The sequence below is a fragment of the Urocampus carinirostris genome, chromosome 4 (assembly GCF_059441175.1).
Source record: "Urocampus carinirostris isolate Australia breed hairy pipefish chromosome 4, RoL_Ucar_1.0, whole genome shotgun sequence".
Lineage (NCBI taxonomy): Eukaryota > Metazoa > Chordata > Actinopteri > Syngnathiformes > Syngnathidae > Urocampus > Urocampus carinirostris.
Window position 1 is genome coordinate 17,246,639 of NC_142352.1, and position 15,466 is coordinate 17,262,104.

The 15,466-nt window shown below is 36.0% G+C and overlaps 1 protein-coding gene and 1 long non-coding RNA gene across 2 annotated transcripts in view; one reads left to right on the plus strand and one right to left on the minus strand.

Annotated features, from left to right (window-relative positions):
- Window positions 1–15,466, plus strand: part of LOC148366941 (uncharacterized) — a 168,347-nt gene that overhangs the window by 64,531 nt on the left and 88,350 nt on the right. The window lies entirely within an intron of this gene.
- On the minus strand, window positions 6,278–13,035 carry pou4f1 (POU class 4 homeobox 1). The gene is made up of 2 exons (XM_088333774.1): window positions 12,724–13,035; window positions 6,278–10,434 (listed from the first exon to the last, which is right to left on the minus strand). Exons 1-2 carry the CDS (start codon window positions 12,844–12,846, stop codon window positions 9,448–9,450), a joined length of 1,110 nt encoding a protein of 369 aa, XP_088189900.1. The 5' UTR covers window positions 12,847–13,035; the 3' UTR covers window positions 6,278–9,447.

The following is a 15,466-nucleotide window of genomic DNA, read 5'->3' on the forward strand; positions in this document are numbered from 1 at the left end:
CGAAAAACAAACTGCAAGTGACTCATATTGAGTACAGAGTGACACAGAGGTGTCCCAGGTTCAACCAGATGTTCAACCAAAGCAAAATGCTGGCCAAAGCATTAGATAGATAGATAGATAGATAGATAGATAGATAGATAGATAGATAGATAGATAGATAGATAGATAGATAGATAGATAGATAGATAGATAGATAGATAGATAGATAGATAGATAGATAGATAGATAGATAGATAGATAAATAGATAGATAGATAGATAGACAGACAGACAGACAGACAGACAGACAGACAGACAGACAGACAGACAGACAGACAGATAGACAGACAGATAGATAGATAGATAGATAGATAGATAGATAGATAGATAGATAGATAGATAGATAGATAGATAGATAGATAGATAGATAGATAGATAGATAGATAGATAGATAGATAGATAGATAGATAGATAGATAGATAGATAGATAGATAGATGGATACTTTATTCATCCCCATAGGAAAATTCACACTTCCAGCAGTCTCCTTTCTTGTTTATTAACAGATTAACAGGATGCCCTCAGGGTGCTTTATTGTAGTTTAACCACAGCGGAGTGGATGACGTCACACGCTAGTCCAAAGGTTCTACGTCCCTGCGGCAGAAGGAAATCTTTGTGCCCAGGGATGCACCACCTTGTGTTAGCGAGTCCACCTCCTCTCCGCTTACCGCAGGCTTTCGTGTCTCTGTCTAACCGTGCTGAAGCCAGGTAGCTCTGGATAGCTCCGGTAGCTTTTGGTAGCTCCACGTTTGTAATTTTAGATGTACAAGTGTGCACAAACAAAATGCAAGTGACACAAATTGAGGAGGATCTTCCCCAGGTTCAACTGAGACTTGAGAAGGTCCAGTATCAATACTTCAGAGCTTTAGTAAAAGTCCATTTCCAGCTCTTTGATTACATTTCAATTCAAACCGCTGTATTATATATGCCTCGCAAGATGAAGATGAAAGGACCTCAAGTGTCCAAAAACGAACTGCAAGTCACACAACTTGAGCAGTAGTGACACAAAAGTTCCCTATTTTACCCGGAAGTGACCTTGTGTCCATAATGGACGCCACGAAGATTTAACGTTTTATCATATGTTGAATTTAGCGATGAAATATGTGTGTGATTAATAGAGGCCTCGGTGGTAAGCGGCTGACATATGGCGAGCTAGCCATCTGGGGACGAGCACCTCGGGCGTCCCCTTCGGCCATTAACATATTAGAGGCTATTGTGAAGGCGGAGCGTCCGACTTCATCCATGCACCTCCCTCCCCTTCCTAACACCCCTGCAGCTCTTTGATAGAGCTTTTCAATAATGCATCAGTCCGGAAGCTGCTCAAAAATCATTGCTGTGACGTTCCAAACATCATGCAAATGTTGCAGAGCTATCGTTCAGTCTGACGTACTTGCATGTTCATCATAATAATTATCTGGCATGAGAAAATAGAAATAATTGGGACACACTGCTACATATTTTGAATTTTTGTACAAAAAAAAGGAAATATAAATAGTACCATGCATAAAATTATTGTGTATATATTTTTGAAGATTTTTGTTCCAGTTGTATGTTAACTTGCTTTGCTGGTACATTCAAAACAAGCATATCTTATCCAGCACACATTATACTGCAGTGTTTTTCAACCAGTGTGCAGGGGGACACTGGTGTGCCATCAGATCTTGTCTAGTGTGCCGCTGCAATTTGTCCGATTTTATCTTTCCAAAAAATCAGGCCATTATTCAGTATTTTTGCTGTCTTCTGACGAGGAACTGTAATAATCATCCGTATCAGTAGGTGGCAGTAGATTTTCATACATTTTTTTATGTACTAATTATCTGCTTATGAGGTAGCACAGTAAATTTAATAACTTAATTTGTTCAAGCGGTTTAAGATTGCACTGTAAAAAATAAAAACATAAATAAAGGGGCACCGGTGCTGTGGAATGCTCTTCCCCCTGAGATCCGATCTGCAACCTCAGTGGAAATGTTTAAATCTAAGCTTAAAACACACTTCTACTCTATAGCATATGAATGACCTATACTTTTTGTGGACAATATATCTGTATTATTTGTAATTGCAACATCCTTTACCTGGTAATCCTGAAAGGGGGATGCCACATGTGCAGTCCCTTCTCAAGGTTTCTTCATTTTCCTCATGTTGAAGTTTTTGAGTTTTTCCTAGCCCTCATGTTGTTTCTAGATCAGGGGATGGTCTAATAATAGTCTAAAATAATAGTCTGTGCAATAACCTGTGCAGCCCTTTGAGACTCTTTGTGATTAAGGGATATTCAAATAAAAATGACTTGACTTGACTAAAGCACTCCATTCTTTTTTTTTAAGTAATAATTTCCTCTTTTTATGTACTAATTATCTGCTTATGAGGTAGTACAGTGAAATATTTGACATAACTTCATTTTCAAACAATTTCGACGAACGGTGTGCCTCTGAACTTTTTCATAAATGAAAGTGTACCTCGGTTCAAAAACGGTTGAAAAATACTGATATACTTTATTATTTTGTAAATTTTCGAAAAAAATATTTTTTTCAGTTAAAAATATAATGTGAGATAAGACAATTTTGCTCATTTGAAGTATGCTTTCTTCATTTTTTTTTTTCAAAAGAAAGGAAGATTTACTGTATATTATTTAGCACATAGTTTTGTTTGTTATAAGACCCTTTTTATTATTTAGGTATGAAATGAATCTTAAAATTAGCACCAAAATAATTCAGATAAAAGAAAAAAACTCATCTAAGTATGATTTTTTTATTTTTCTAGTAAACAAGAAAATATCAAGAACATTGTATATTGTTTTGCTTATTTTAGGATTATTTTATTGTAATCCAGGTGTAAAATATCAAAAGCAAAAATACTCTTAAACTATTCATAAACCAATTTTGCCTATTTTCAGAATTATTCTTTTTTCTAATTTTTCAGGAAACAAGATAAAATAAAACGAGAAAAATTATCTTATCCAGCACATGAAAGTGCCTTCTTTTAGGACTCATACAATTTCTTTTTTTTTTGTTTTAAAAATAAAAAAGGTGAAGTGATTTTATCTAGCATATGGGGCTTTATTTATCTTGTTTATAACCTTTCATTTTTGTAATCAATATAGAAAATAATTCTTAAATGAAACCAAAATAATCTACCATCTAAAAGATCAAAGGTTTGTTTTCTTATTTTATGTATGTTTTATTCTTTTTTTAAGGAAAAAAAGAAGTTATATTAATTTAATTAATTAATTTCGTTGTTTTAAGGCCCATTTTTATAATTTCTATGTTATACGTCATCAAAAGAGAAAATGTTTTTGATAAAATACCTAAATGATTTGGTGGCAGGCACCACGGCGGCGCAGTGGTTAGCGCTTGTGTGGCACAGTTCATGTCATGGGAACCTCTTGCGTGGCTTCAAATCCAGCTCCAGACTTCCTGTGCGGAGTTTGTATGTTCTCCCCGTGCTAGCGTGGGTTTCCTCCGGGCACTCCGGTTTCCTCCCACATTCCAAAAACATGCAATTCAGGTGAATTGGCCGGTCCAAATTGTCCCTAGGTGTGAATGAGCGAATGAGTTGTCTGTCCCTGTGTGCCCTGCGATTGGCTGGCAACCAGTTCAGGGTGTCCTCTGCCCACTGCCCGGAGATGGCTGGGATGGGCTCCAGCCCCCCCGCGACCCTAATGAGGATAAGCGGTACGACTGATGAGATGAGATGAGATTTGGTGGCAAAAAAAAGATCTGCTTATTTTCCTGTTTGAAGAAAAAAAGATTGGGAAGAAAGTAAAATGATCTTATCTAATACATGGTCGACATTTTTGTTTTAAGCTTTCTTTTTTTCGTATTGGTGAAAATAAACAACATACCAAATCCTAACACAAAAAATACCTAAAATGAGACACAATTACTACCAATGGGATAATATCCATCCATCCATCCATCCAGTATCTGCACCGCTTATCCTCAGTAGGGTCGCGGGGGTGCTGGAGCTCATCCCAGCTAGCTTTGGGCAGTGGAAAGGGGGACACCTTGAGCCGATTGTCTGCCAATCGCAAGGCACACAGAGACCAACAACTCTCAGGTGGTAGAGCGCTCGTCTTGGGATCAAGAGATCGCAAGTTCGATTCCCGGCTTCTCCGTGTTATATGTCGAAGTGTCCTTGGGCAAGACACTGAATCCCTAGTGCCCCCAATAAGCAGGTCGGCGCCTTGCATGGCTGCATGGCCGCTATTGGTGTGTGAGTGTGTGTGTGAATGGGTAAGTGTGAAGCACATTGTAAAGCGCTTTGGGAGGTCTTCATTGACTTGAAAAGCGCTATAGAAATGCAGACCATTTACCATTTACCAGCTACTCTCTCATTTACACCTCGGGACAATTTGGACCGGCCAATTAACCTGAAATGCATATTTTTGGAACGTGGGAGGAACCCGGGGGAAACCCACGCAAGCATGGGGAGAACATGCAAACTACGAGATACTGTGTGTATATATATATATATATATATATATACATAAAATGAAAGAAAAAAAAGAAAATAAACTGAAAGGATATTTAAAAGATTGTTGTGCGTTTCCTATTGATAGCGCGCATTTATTGAACTTTGGGGAGGGTCTTGGGGTGAAATAATCTAATCCGAGCAATCCCAAATGGCATTACTTTGTTTTCTACTGCAAACGACCTAATTTTAATAAAATCAGTTTTAAATTATTTACAACAACAGACGATCATTATTTTTATATTTTCAATTTATTAGAAGATTGCTGGAACACACCTCCCTGTCGAATTTGGCGCACAGGATGAAAAAAAACACAATGAAAAGAAAAAAAGAGGACAAGAAAACGCGTGTGAGGACAACAAATCCAATTCAATATTCTTTTTTAAATCTGTAAACATTTGTGCACGAATTTTAAAAATCGGATTTTTACAAGGATGTTTTCCCCCTTCACATTGAACACGACAAACAACTTGGTGATTGTGAAAACAGGCAGTTGTGAAAATATTTAGTGAGAGCATCACAAGGCAAGTTATTTTTTTTTCCTTATCATTCCTCGTCCGATGCATAGAGTGCTTGCACAGCAAACTAAAACACTGAAAAAAAAATACATTTCGCTTTGCTTTTCATCAGCAGGCAAGGCTTTTTTTCTGGTGACACAACTCCAATTTCGTGATCAAAGTGACGATTGTATTTACAAAAACACGAGGATATATATTATAAATAAAGGGTCGTTTTTGTGTGCAAATTGAAACAATAAGAGGATGAGATGGTGTCTGTGGATTAGATTTCCATGCAGGCCTCTGTAGGACTGTCTCAGGAAATGGGAATATTGTGATAAAATTATTCCTTTTTTTCTTTAATGCCATTAAAGACCATTGTCTTACATTCTGGATTCACTTAACAGGAACATTGCAAGCCTTTTATTTATTTAATTCTACTGACGATGGCTTACAGCCTAATAGTATACTTTTTCCTAATATTCTTGAGTTTTTGCTGTAGTTAGCAATTTTAGACTTGCAATAATTCACCTCAGCATTACCGTTTTTCAGGTGTATTAAGTAAATATTTCGGTATTGAGAAGGTTCTAGAGCAGCATATATGATACAATTCCGCAAACCTTAAAATTGCTTTGCATTCTGGTTGTCGTTTATAGTATACAGTCATTTGATGTAAAATAATATGCTCATTTACTGTAATTCATTCTAAGGTAGTGTGGTGTATAGTCTGTATAGCCCTTTAAGACATTGTGATTAAGGGCTATAGACATAAACATAACTTGAATTGACTTCCTTGACTTAATTTGTAATGAATCCAGAATATATTTGTTTAATAATTACAGAAAATAAAGAATTTTATCACAATATTTAAATTTTCCGAAGCAGTCCTGCAATTGTTTTACAGGGAGATTCAAATGATACACTCTAAAAACAGTTGAGTCAAAAACAATCCAATTTGGGTTAAGCTTGGGTTGATTCGTTACTATAGTTTTAATTTCACCAAAGATTGTGAGGTTTTCACGCTAATATTGGATTGAATTATCATAAAATCAATGTGTTTAAAATCCCTAAAAAATGGGCTGTTTAAATTTTCTTAAAACAGAACATATTGTAGTTAACAACCCATAAACTGAAGAAATTTATTAAAAAATAAATTATTCATTTTAAAGTCACCCAAAATACCATAGATTGGTTTAAATAATAAAAATGGGTTGATTTGCTCAAAACTGTCAAAATTGAGCTGTTTTGTTTAGAAACGATTCATAGATAACAGCTGAATAATTATATTAAAAGATAGACTATTCATTTCAAAGTCCCCCAAAATATCCTAGATTTGGTTTGAATATTTTTTAAATTGGTCAATTTATCTAAAAAAAATTCAAAAAAATGAGTTGTTTTCTGTATTTAAGAAAAAAATATAGGTAGGAAACAACTTATGTCACAAAGATTTGTTGTTTTTGTTTTAAAAGGCCCCAAAACATAAATAACACAACAACGCTCAAAATAAAACAATGTCAGATACATTTATTTTAAGATACATTTGTTTTTAAATAATTAATTAGAAAACAGTTCTAATTACACCAATTCCTCTTAAACAACAGAAAAAAACGTCTATTTCGTTTAAACGATTTATAAATTTAAAAAAGCGATTTAAAGACAGCATAGTGAAAATGTCAAATTAAAAGTCTACATCTTAATTGTTAAATCAGTAGTTCATGAGTGAGTTTTTATATATATTTGACTTTCCCTCTTTGATCTGTTTTTAACGATCATTATTTAATATACTTTTGTTTTGTGACTATTTGAACGGAAAAAAATGTTCATTTGTAGAAAAACTACAAAGTTATGGAAAAATATGTAAAACAAAAAATCGGAATCTTGATTTGTATTATTCATGGTTATTTGGTGGCAAATAGGTGAAATATAAATTATTCATTCAATCTCTCTTCGATCAGTTTCGTTTTAACAGTTACTTTTTATTATTCTTTTTTCTAACGAAAAAAAATAATTCTCATTCATTGAAAAACTCCAAAAATATAGGAAAAATAAGTTTAAAAACAAAATTGAACTCCTGATTTGTATTGTTAGCGATTATTTAGTGTTAATAGATGACACTAAAATGTGTTTTTCTTTCTTTTGTTTTAAAACGTGTCTTTAAATTGTTCTGACTGGTTAAGTAATCAAAAAAATACTATTCAGACAAAAACACAGAACATTAGGGCCTCTAGTACCAAACAACTTAGAAAATCAGATTCAATTCCATTTTTGACCCAATTCTTTGCGTTACTCACCCCCTATCGTCCCCCCCACCATAAAATCTTTTTTAGAGTGTAGCACTTCCCCCCACAAAAAATTAAGGGAAATCCTCATGAATAAATAAACAATGTAGAATATTCGATAACATCAAACCCCAAAACACAGTCTAGGTACGACAATGAGGTAATAAGTGAATGGCTATTATTTCAAACATTAGGCCTTTTTCAGAGAAATCAACTCAATTTATTTTTATTTTTTTCCTTTCTCTCGTGTGTTAAAAGGCAACTGTGACGTCGCTACTATTTTTCCGGTGGGTGTTGTGTAATATTTGCATACTTGACATTCACAAAAAACGTGAAAAGAAATAACCGATAACTCATACCTGTCAACCTATTCGTTTTCCCTGTATTTTATACGTTTTTTGATTATTTCAATTTTTTAAGCTGATTTTTTCCAGGAAAATGATAATATTTATAGTTTTTTGATCAGTTCTTGTCAGACCAATCTGACCTTAATTGCCCAGTTCGGCTCTAATCTCTATTTTTTATAATAAACAACAATAAATATACTTCAAGTGGGAAAATAACTAGGAAAAACGCTGAAAGAATTATTTGTGTTGTTCATTTCGTAAATAAAACAAACTTGTTTTCACAAGTTATCTTTGTTTTTATTCTACAATGTAGTAGGGTCCCCAAACTATGGCAAGCTCCCTAGATCTGGTCCACATTTGATTCCTGAACAATACCAGCTATCACTTAGATTTTGTTTTTCCATATACTGTATTTATTTGCACGTTTTCTTTTTTTCATTAAGCCTTTCGTGTGCTAAAATGGCAATAATTGTGACACATGTATTGTCATTGTAACGTGTGAAATGCTCATCCAAATTAACATTCCTCTTTGGTACCGTGACTTAAAAAAAGAGCGTGATAATGAAATAAAACCTACCGGTCGCCGAGTGCTACGACAATTAAGATGAACCTAGACCTGTTTAAGATGCACGGCACAAAAGAAAGTTAATATTCCATGGAATGTTTTGAGTGAAGAACCCACAGAGGGTTATTTGGCTGTTGTGCATTTCATGAATAGTGTTATTATCAATTTTCTGATTTAATTTTGATTTAACTCAGAAGAACTAGATTGTTGCTTTCTAGAAAACAATTCACGATTACTGAAATTGTAGAAGGGGGATCCTGGCCACTCACCAGAGAAGGGAAAAGTAATAATTCTCGCGGGAAAAAAGTTTGGGGACCTCTGTTCTACATAGTCTGTCTTGCTGTGAGTAAATAGGCGCAGCGTTGTGTTTTTATATGGATTATTATCGCTCCAATAGGAAAAATAGCAGTCATTAATAAGAGGAGCAGTTGGTTGAGGTTGACAGGTATGATATAATCATTTATTTCGTGCAAAAATGGCACTATTGATATTTTTCGATTTTTTTTTATCAACTTTTCGATATTTTCGATATTATTGATATTCGAAATTCCATAATTTCCACGTTATAGCATGTGATAATGGCCTTATACTTATGTAGCTATGCAGTAATGGCCCTACTGACGTGGGCCATTATTGCATACGGTATCATTTTGCAATCCAGTATTTTTGAATTAATACTTTCTATATTTTCATTAGATGTTGAAAAAAAGAGGCCAATCTAGCAGGGGGGAATACTATTATTTATTCTGTTTTTAATATTTGATGAATGCAAAATAGAGTCAATAGGATGGCAGCTTCTTATTTAGACTCGCTGTTATTCGTTGTTTTGACTATTACATCATTGTCACTATCGGCCTATCGTGTTGCTGATCTTTGATTTTCACACCCTTAAGGGCTGATCTGTTTTTTTGTAACCTTGAAGATTTAATAATGGGGAGCTCAAGGGGGGCTTGATGATGATAATTCTTTTATCTGAAAGCCCCTCTCCCGGTCCTCCATGTAAGTTTAAAATCCATTGATATCTTTTTGGCTCATGTGAGGGTTTACCAAAGTTTAAACTTAACGGGAATTAATACTAATTAATTTGTGATTTGAAAAAAGGCTTATTCTATTTTTCAAAATGTAACCGATTTATCTAAACAATTATTGTCAGTAATGCCATTTTCGCACGAGGTTATCGATATGAAGCGCGTCTGCGGAAAAAAAAGGGTGCGTGTGTGTTTTATTGGTCCCCATATTCAGTCACTTTGTGTCCATTAGTGGGCGGCGGAAAATTTCAAGCGTTTTTGCTTTTGTCTCTGGTTGCAGAACCACACCCGAACCACGTTCTTTTTCAAGTCCAATTTCTCAGCGATTGCTGCAATTTTTTCCGATGAGGGCCTCGGTTGCACGGCAAAATACGCTTCTAAGGATCTTTTCTCTGGTGCGGCTATCGACGTCCTCTTGCGTTTCTTCTCCCCTCCGTTAAAAATGTCCGGTTTGCTCATTTTCTCCCTTTGGGCCCCTTCGGCCTCCTCCAACCAAGCTTGCAAAATGGGCTTGAGAGCGATCATGTTATTATGGGACAAAGTCAACGACTCGAAGCGACAAATTGTACTTTGGCTCAAGGAGCCCACCCCGGGGATTTTCAAGTTAGCGAGTGCACCCCCAACATCCGCTTGGGTCACCCCCAATTTGATCCTGCGCTGTTTGAAACGCTCCGCGAAGGCCTCCAGCTCCCTGGGGTCCGTGTCCGAGTCGTTGATAGAGGGGATCCCGCCGTGGGGCAACTGGCCCCCGGCGTGGTGACCCGGTAAGAGTCCGTGGTGGTGCGTAAGGGGCGAGTTCATGCTCATTGCCTGGTGCGAGAGGTGCGTCAAACCGTGCATGTGGGAATGCGGGTGCGTGGGAGCGGAGGAACCGGAGAGCAGCCCCCCACCTCCGCCGGTTCCCCCGCCGGTTCCTCCGCCACCTCCGCCGCTGTCGTGCGCACTGGACATGAGGGCAAGAGATGGAGAGGTGATGTGGTCCATTAGGTCCGGTGGTTCGAGGTTCGGGTGGTGGTGATGGTGGTGATGATGGTGGTGGTGGGCCAGTGGAACCGTGGAGTTGGAGGAGCAGGGCACGGTGCTCATGGTGTGGTAGGTGGCGTCGGGTTTGAACGGGTGCGTCTTGCCCTGGGACACCGCGATGTCCACTGCCGCCAGAGCTTCGGCCCGGGCCAGGAGCGTCTCGTCCAGACTGGCGAAGATGTTGCTTTGCAGCTAAAAGAGACACACACAAAAATACATAAATATAATAGTTTAGGATGTAAAAATGACAAGGCGCTGAAATATTCATAAAATCGTGTTGAATAAATAATAAATCAGGTGACGCGGATGACAAAGCGTGCAAATATTCATAAGATTGTGGGGGGGGGGAAATGACGTTTCCAATGTGGACATTCCATATACGCACAAAAAGTAAAAAAAAATATACAAATATACAATACAATAAAGACAAATATAATTTTTCAATTGAATGAAAATGTATCTCAAGTTTTTATACAATCATGGCAAAAAGATAAAACGTGAAAATATTGGAAATATGCTCCCTAACATGGGAAAAAATGTTTTTTTTTATCATTTTTGACTTTATAGAATTTTAGAAATGAAAACATCTTCATTGAAAATGACACAAATAAAAAAAAATCTGATTTGTGAAAAAAGGAAGTCAATTTATATAATCTTTTAACTTCAAATTCATGTTGTAAACATTATTACCAAGAGAAAAATAAAATTGGAGATATGATTCCTATCATTTTTTTACTTTTTTTTGCCATTGTACACATCAGAGATGTCATGTAAAAAGATATATTTTTTTAGATAATGCTTTTATCTTTTCAGAAGATGTACATTGAAAATAGATCATAACGGAAATGAATAAACACCAATAAAGGAAATATGTTTTCCGTCATGAAAAACCGTATCTACATTTATCATTATTTGACATAATTAAATATTTATATAAAATACGTTATGATAAAAAAAAAAGTCAAAGAAAAAAACATCTTTAGAAATGTCTACTGCTATGTAAAAAAGTAATTTCAATTTTTATTGTTTATGACTTTATGGAATATTTGCATTGGAAATATATCAAATAAAAAAGGAAAGGACAAGAATATTGGAAAGAACTTTCCTGTCATGTTTTTTCCCTTCATATCATCATGAAAAAAAAGATTTTTATTATTTTATCAATGTTAATCTTTATGCAATATTTACATCAAAAATATCAAGGGGAAAAAAAATAAAAATATATATTATTATGTAAACATTCTTTATGGAATGTTAACATTATAAATAATATCATGACTGTCACTTCACAAAAAGCGATTCATATTTTTTATTTTTATTTGCCGAGTTAGAATGTTTTTATTTTTGAAAAATATGATTCAAACATTATCACCAAGGACAAAATAGTTAGATAAATATGAAAAAAATGAATGTAAAAAATATATAAAATTATTTTTAGGGAATGTTTGGAGTAAATATAAGCATCGAGCAGCAGTGGTAAAAACAAAATGTCTCAATGTATATTAAAATACAAAATTAAGGCAGAAAAACTACACATTTACCAAAACAGAATATAAAGTCTGTAGAACAATTATTTGGAATGTAAAAATGCGTATAAAATCGTTATCAAATGTTTATATTGAAAACATTGAAAACAACACAAAAAATAGGAATCCACTTTTTCTCATGACAATGTCAAAATGTACCCGCCAAGGATAACATGACACGACTTAGGTATTCTTTCTGAAGTCAGAAAAAATATCAAAAAAGTCTAGAAGGATCACACATTTTTTTTGTAGCTCAAAGAAACATTAAGGGCGCGCGACGACGCACCTTGCAGCAACCAATGCACTGGAGATGCTCGGGATTGCACACGATTAAAAGCCGCAAAAACGTGACAAAATGTCGTATTTACCAGAGAACTATCACAGAAACAACTCGGAACGTTTGAAAAATTACATTAAATGGGTAAACGCGTCTTGGAGATCCTATATTAACCACAGCGCGAAGCTAAAAGACTCAGGACCCGTGACAAAATCTAATTTTTACCAAAGAAATATCACAGCGATTGCTCTGAGCGCATGAAAAAAAGTCATTAACTGTGCGTAAACGCACCTTGGAGTGCTCCTAAAAGACGCACAAAGACCCATCATTTGTGGAATATTTTGTTTTTACCAATTGAGCTGTAGAGAAATATCCCTGGAGTTGCTGGAAACGCATGAAAAAAACATGAACTGTGCCTAAACACTACTTGGGGCTACCCTAAATTACGCACAGCAAAAAGACTTTGGATTAGAGACAAAATCTTATTTGTACCTGAATAACATCCAAGAAATTGCTGGTAACGCACAAGAAAAGATTAACCCTGCGTAAAAGCGCCTCGGAGCGCTCCTAAATTACGCACCGCTGGCAAATGCACCCTGAGCTCCCCCTAAATGACGCACCGCGTTCCAAAGGACTCAAAAATCATGCAATACATATATAAGTATGTTGTTTCTTTACCTGTGGAGTTTGCAAGCAGGCTCTCCGTATAGCTTCCGAGCTGGAATGCAGCGTGGTGTATTTATGCTCCGGTAGCGACGGATGCATGGCGAAGTGCGCCTGTTTGCTGTTCATGGACATCATTTTGGCGAGACGCTCCAATTAAAGTGCGCGCATGCACAGATGGAATGGCTGAAACGGCCAAAATAAGCCCGAAAAACACCGCAGATCCCCGACACCGCCGCAGCGCAGCGGTTTTCGATACGGTAAAGTACGGATGCGATGCGTTTGTGTTGCGCCGCGAGCTCGGAGATCAGAGAGACGCCTGCAGTCTCTCGCGCGCACTTATCTGTCTACTGTTTCCCCGCTGCTGGGATGAGAGAGCCTCTTACACCTGAGCGCCTCAGATCTCGTCAAGCTGGGCTCTCGCGAGACGTTAACTGGCAGAGCGGTGAATGGGGTTGACAGAATTAAAAAAAGAAAAGAAAAAAAACTGTTCTCCGGGCAGAGGCACCGCAAACGTCAGGAGACGTTTGCAAGGAGGTCTTAAGGGCTGGTGGCACTTGCTCCTTGCAGATACAAACTGGTTCCTTAATTCTTTTTTTGTTTTGTTTGGGGGTTGGGGGGGATTAGGGTTGAACTGGGGGTGCAAAAGCTGATGAGTTTATTTATTTCCGGTGGAAATGCAATTTGAATCAGCTCTATGTGTTAAAAAAATCTTTTTTCGTTTTTTTTTCTAGTTTAATGCAAACATTTTTCTTTTTTAGCTAGGAAACCAGCAGTTAAAATAAAGTACAATAATGCTAGAGCTAACACAATGTTTAAAGATGCCTAAAATGCTTAAGTTAAAGACTTCGAATTAAAGGTGGTGGGTGCGTCGTTTGTGGTGCCCTTAAAAAAATTGAAAGATAAACATTTATGTTAACAATGCCCAACTGAGATCAAAGAGACCTTATTCTCTATTTTCTACTGCGCCTATCTGCTTTTATTTTACTTTTGTCATCAGTGTTCCGGCCACGGAGTGCATTAGGCTGGAGGAAATGACTTGGAGGGACAGGGGGTGGAAAGTGATTTCACGTGAGTGCTTGCGGTTTTCTTTTGTTATAGGATGAAAATGGTGAAAGTGAGAAAAGGACTGTTTGAAATACAGTCCAAATGCCAACCCGAAGTCCAAAAAAGATGAAAGAGAAAGAGTTTATTCACGCACGTCTAAGAATTTCACACACTTGCACGCGCAACAAAAGGAGCTTGATAGTGGCTGCAAAAACTATTTCAGCTAGAAGATGGCGTCAGCAAGTAGAATTTTTTTAAGTTACAGACACCACCCTTTAGAAGGTAGGGCTGGGCCATTTGTGGTGGCCCTAAAAAGTTGAAAGTACATTTTTTCTCTCTCTTAAATACAAAATACAAATACAAAATACAACAATGCCTGACTGAGTTCAAAGAACCCTTATGCTTTATTTTCCACTGTGCCTATCTGTTTTCATCTTACTTTTATCAGAGCAGTTCGGGGTGGAACACATCAGCTTCAAGAAATGGGGGCTCAGGCAGTGCTGGAGAGTGATGTCATCTTCGTTCCCGTAGTTTATTTTTTTAATGTGTAGCGTAATAATGGTAACAGTTCTTCAAGTACAATCCAAACACCAAGCCAAAACCCAAAAAGAAGAAAAAAGAAGTTAATTTGAGCACGTCTAAGAAATGCACATACCTGCACACGCACTATGAGCGAGCTGACTCAAGCTAGCCTAAATTAATGGGAAGTAATGGTATGATTTATGATACGATGTATATATTTATTAACTCCCCTGAATATATATAATTTTTTTCTGATAATGAGCTTAAAATAATAGGAAATACTATTTTTCTGATTAAAGTGTATATACAGAAACCTTTTATTGTATTATTTTTGATATTATGTATATGTTATTTTTCATATAGAATAATATAAAATAGCATAAAAGAATGGGAAGTATATATTAAAATATATCACGGGTCACGGAACCCTTAACCACAAGGGTTGTAGGACTACCACGTCCTGTAGTGTGTCTTGGGCAGGTACAGCCTGACAGTGGCCATCCCGCTCTAAAATTCGTTTTTGGGGTAGGGGTTTGCTCCCTACAAGAATCAGATAGTACTGGTTTACATACTAGTAGCAGGACAAGCCAACTATTCTGACTCAGATACAGCACCTTCATCATACTGGATCCTAAATCCCTGAGTAAAACGTTTCAGTATCATAAGGTACAATATGCACGGCATGACCTGTATATTTAACAATAATATTGTATTATATTTTTTAATAATACTATAAAACCTACTATGTTGATAATGGAAAAGAAGACCATTATCTTTAAAAAGTGTAATTGTATTGTATTATGTATAAATATTTTATTATAGCCTACTATAGAACAGCTTAAACAATTGGAAACAATACTATTATTTATGATATTATACATTTGAAAATATGTTTTCGATGTTTATTATTTTTTGTCATTGCCTGCAACATAACATCTTAAAAATATGAAAAAGATACTATTATACATGATATTGTGTAAAAAAATGTTTAAAAATACAAAGTAGGCCATCAAAGTAATAAAACGATTTTTTAAAATATTTTCATTCTGCAAGTCGTGTAAACATTTATTTCATTTTAAAATGAAAATTGTAATCTAGGATATGTCAAGGTTAATTGATAAGAAAATATTCAGAAAAAATGGAAATGTTCATTGTTCATATTTAGTACAACAAAAACACCTTGTTAAAG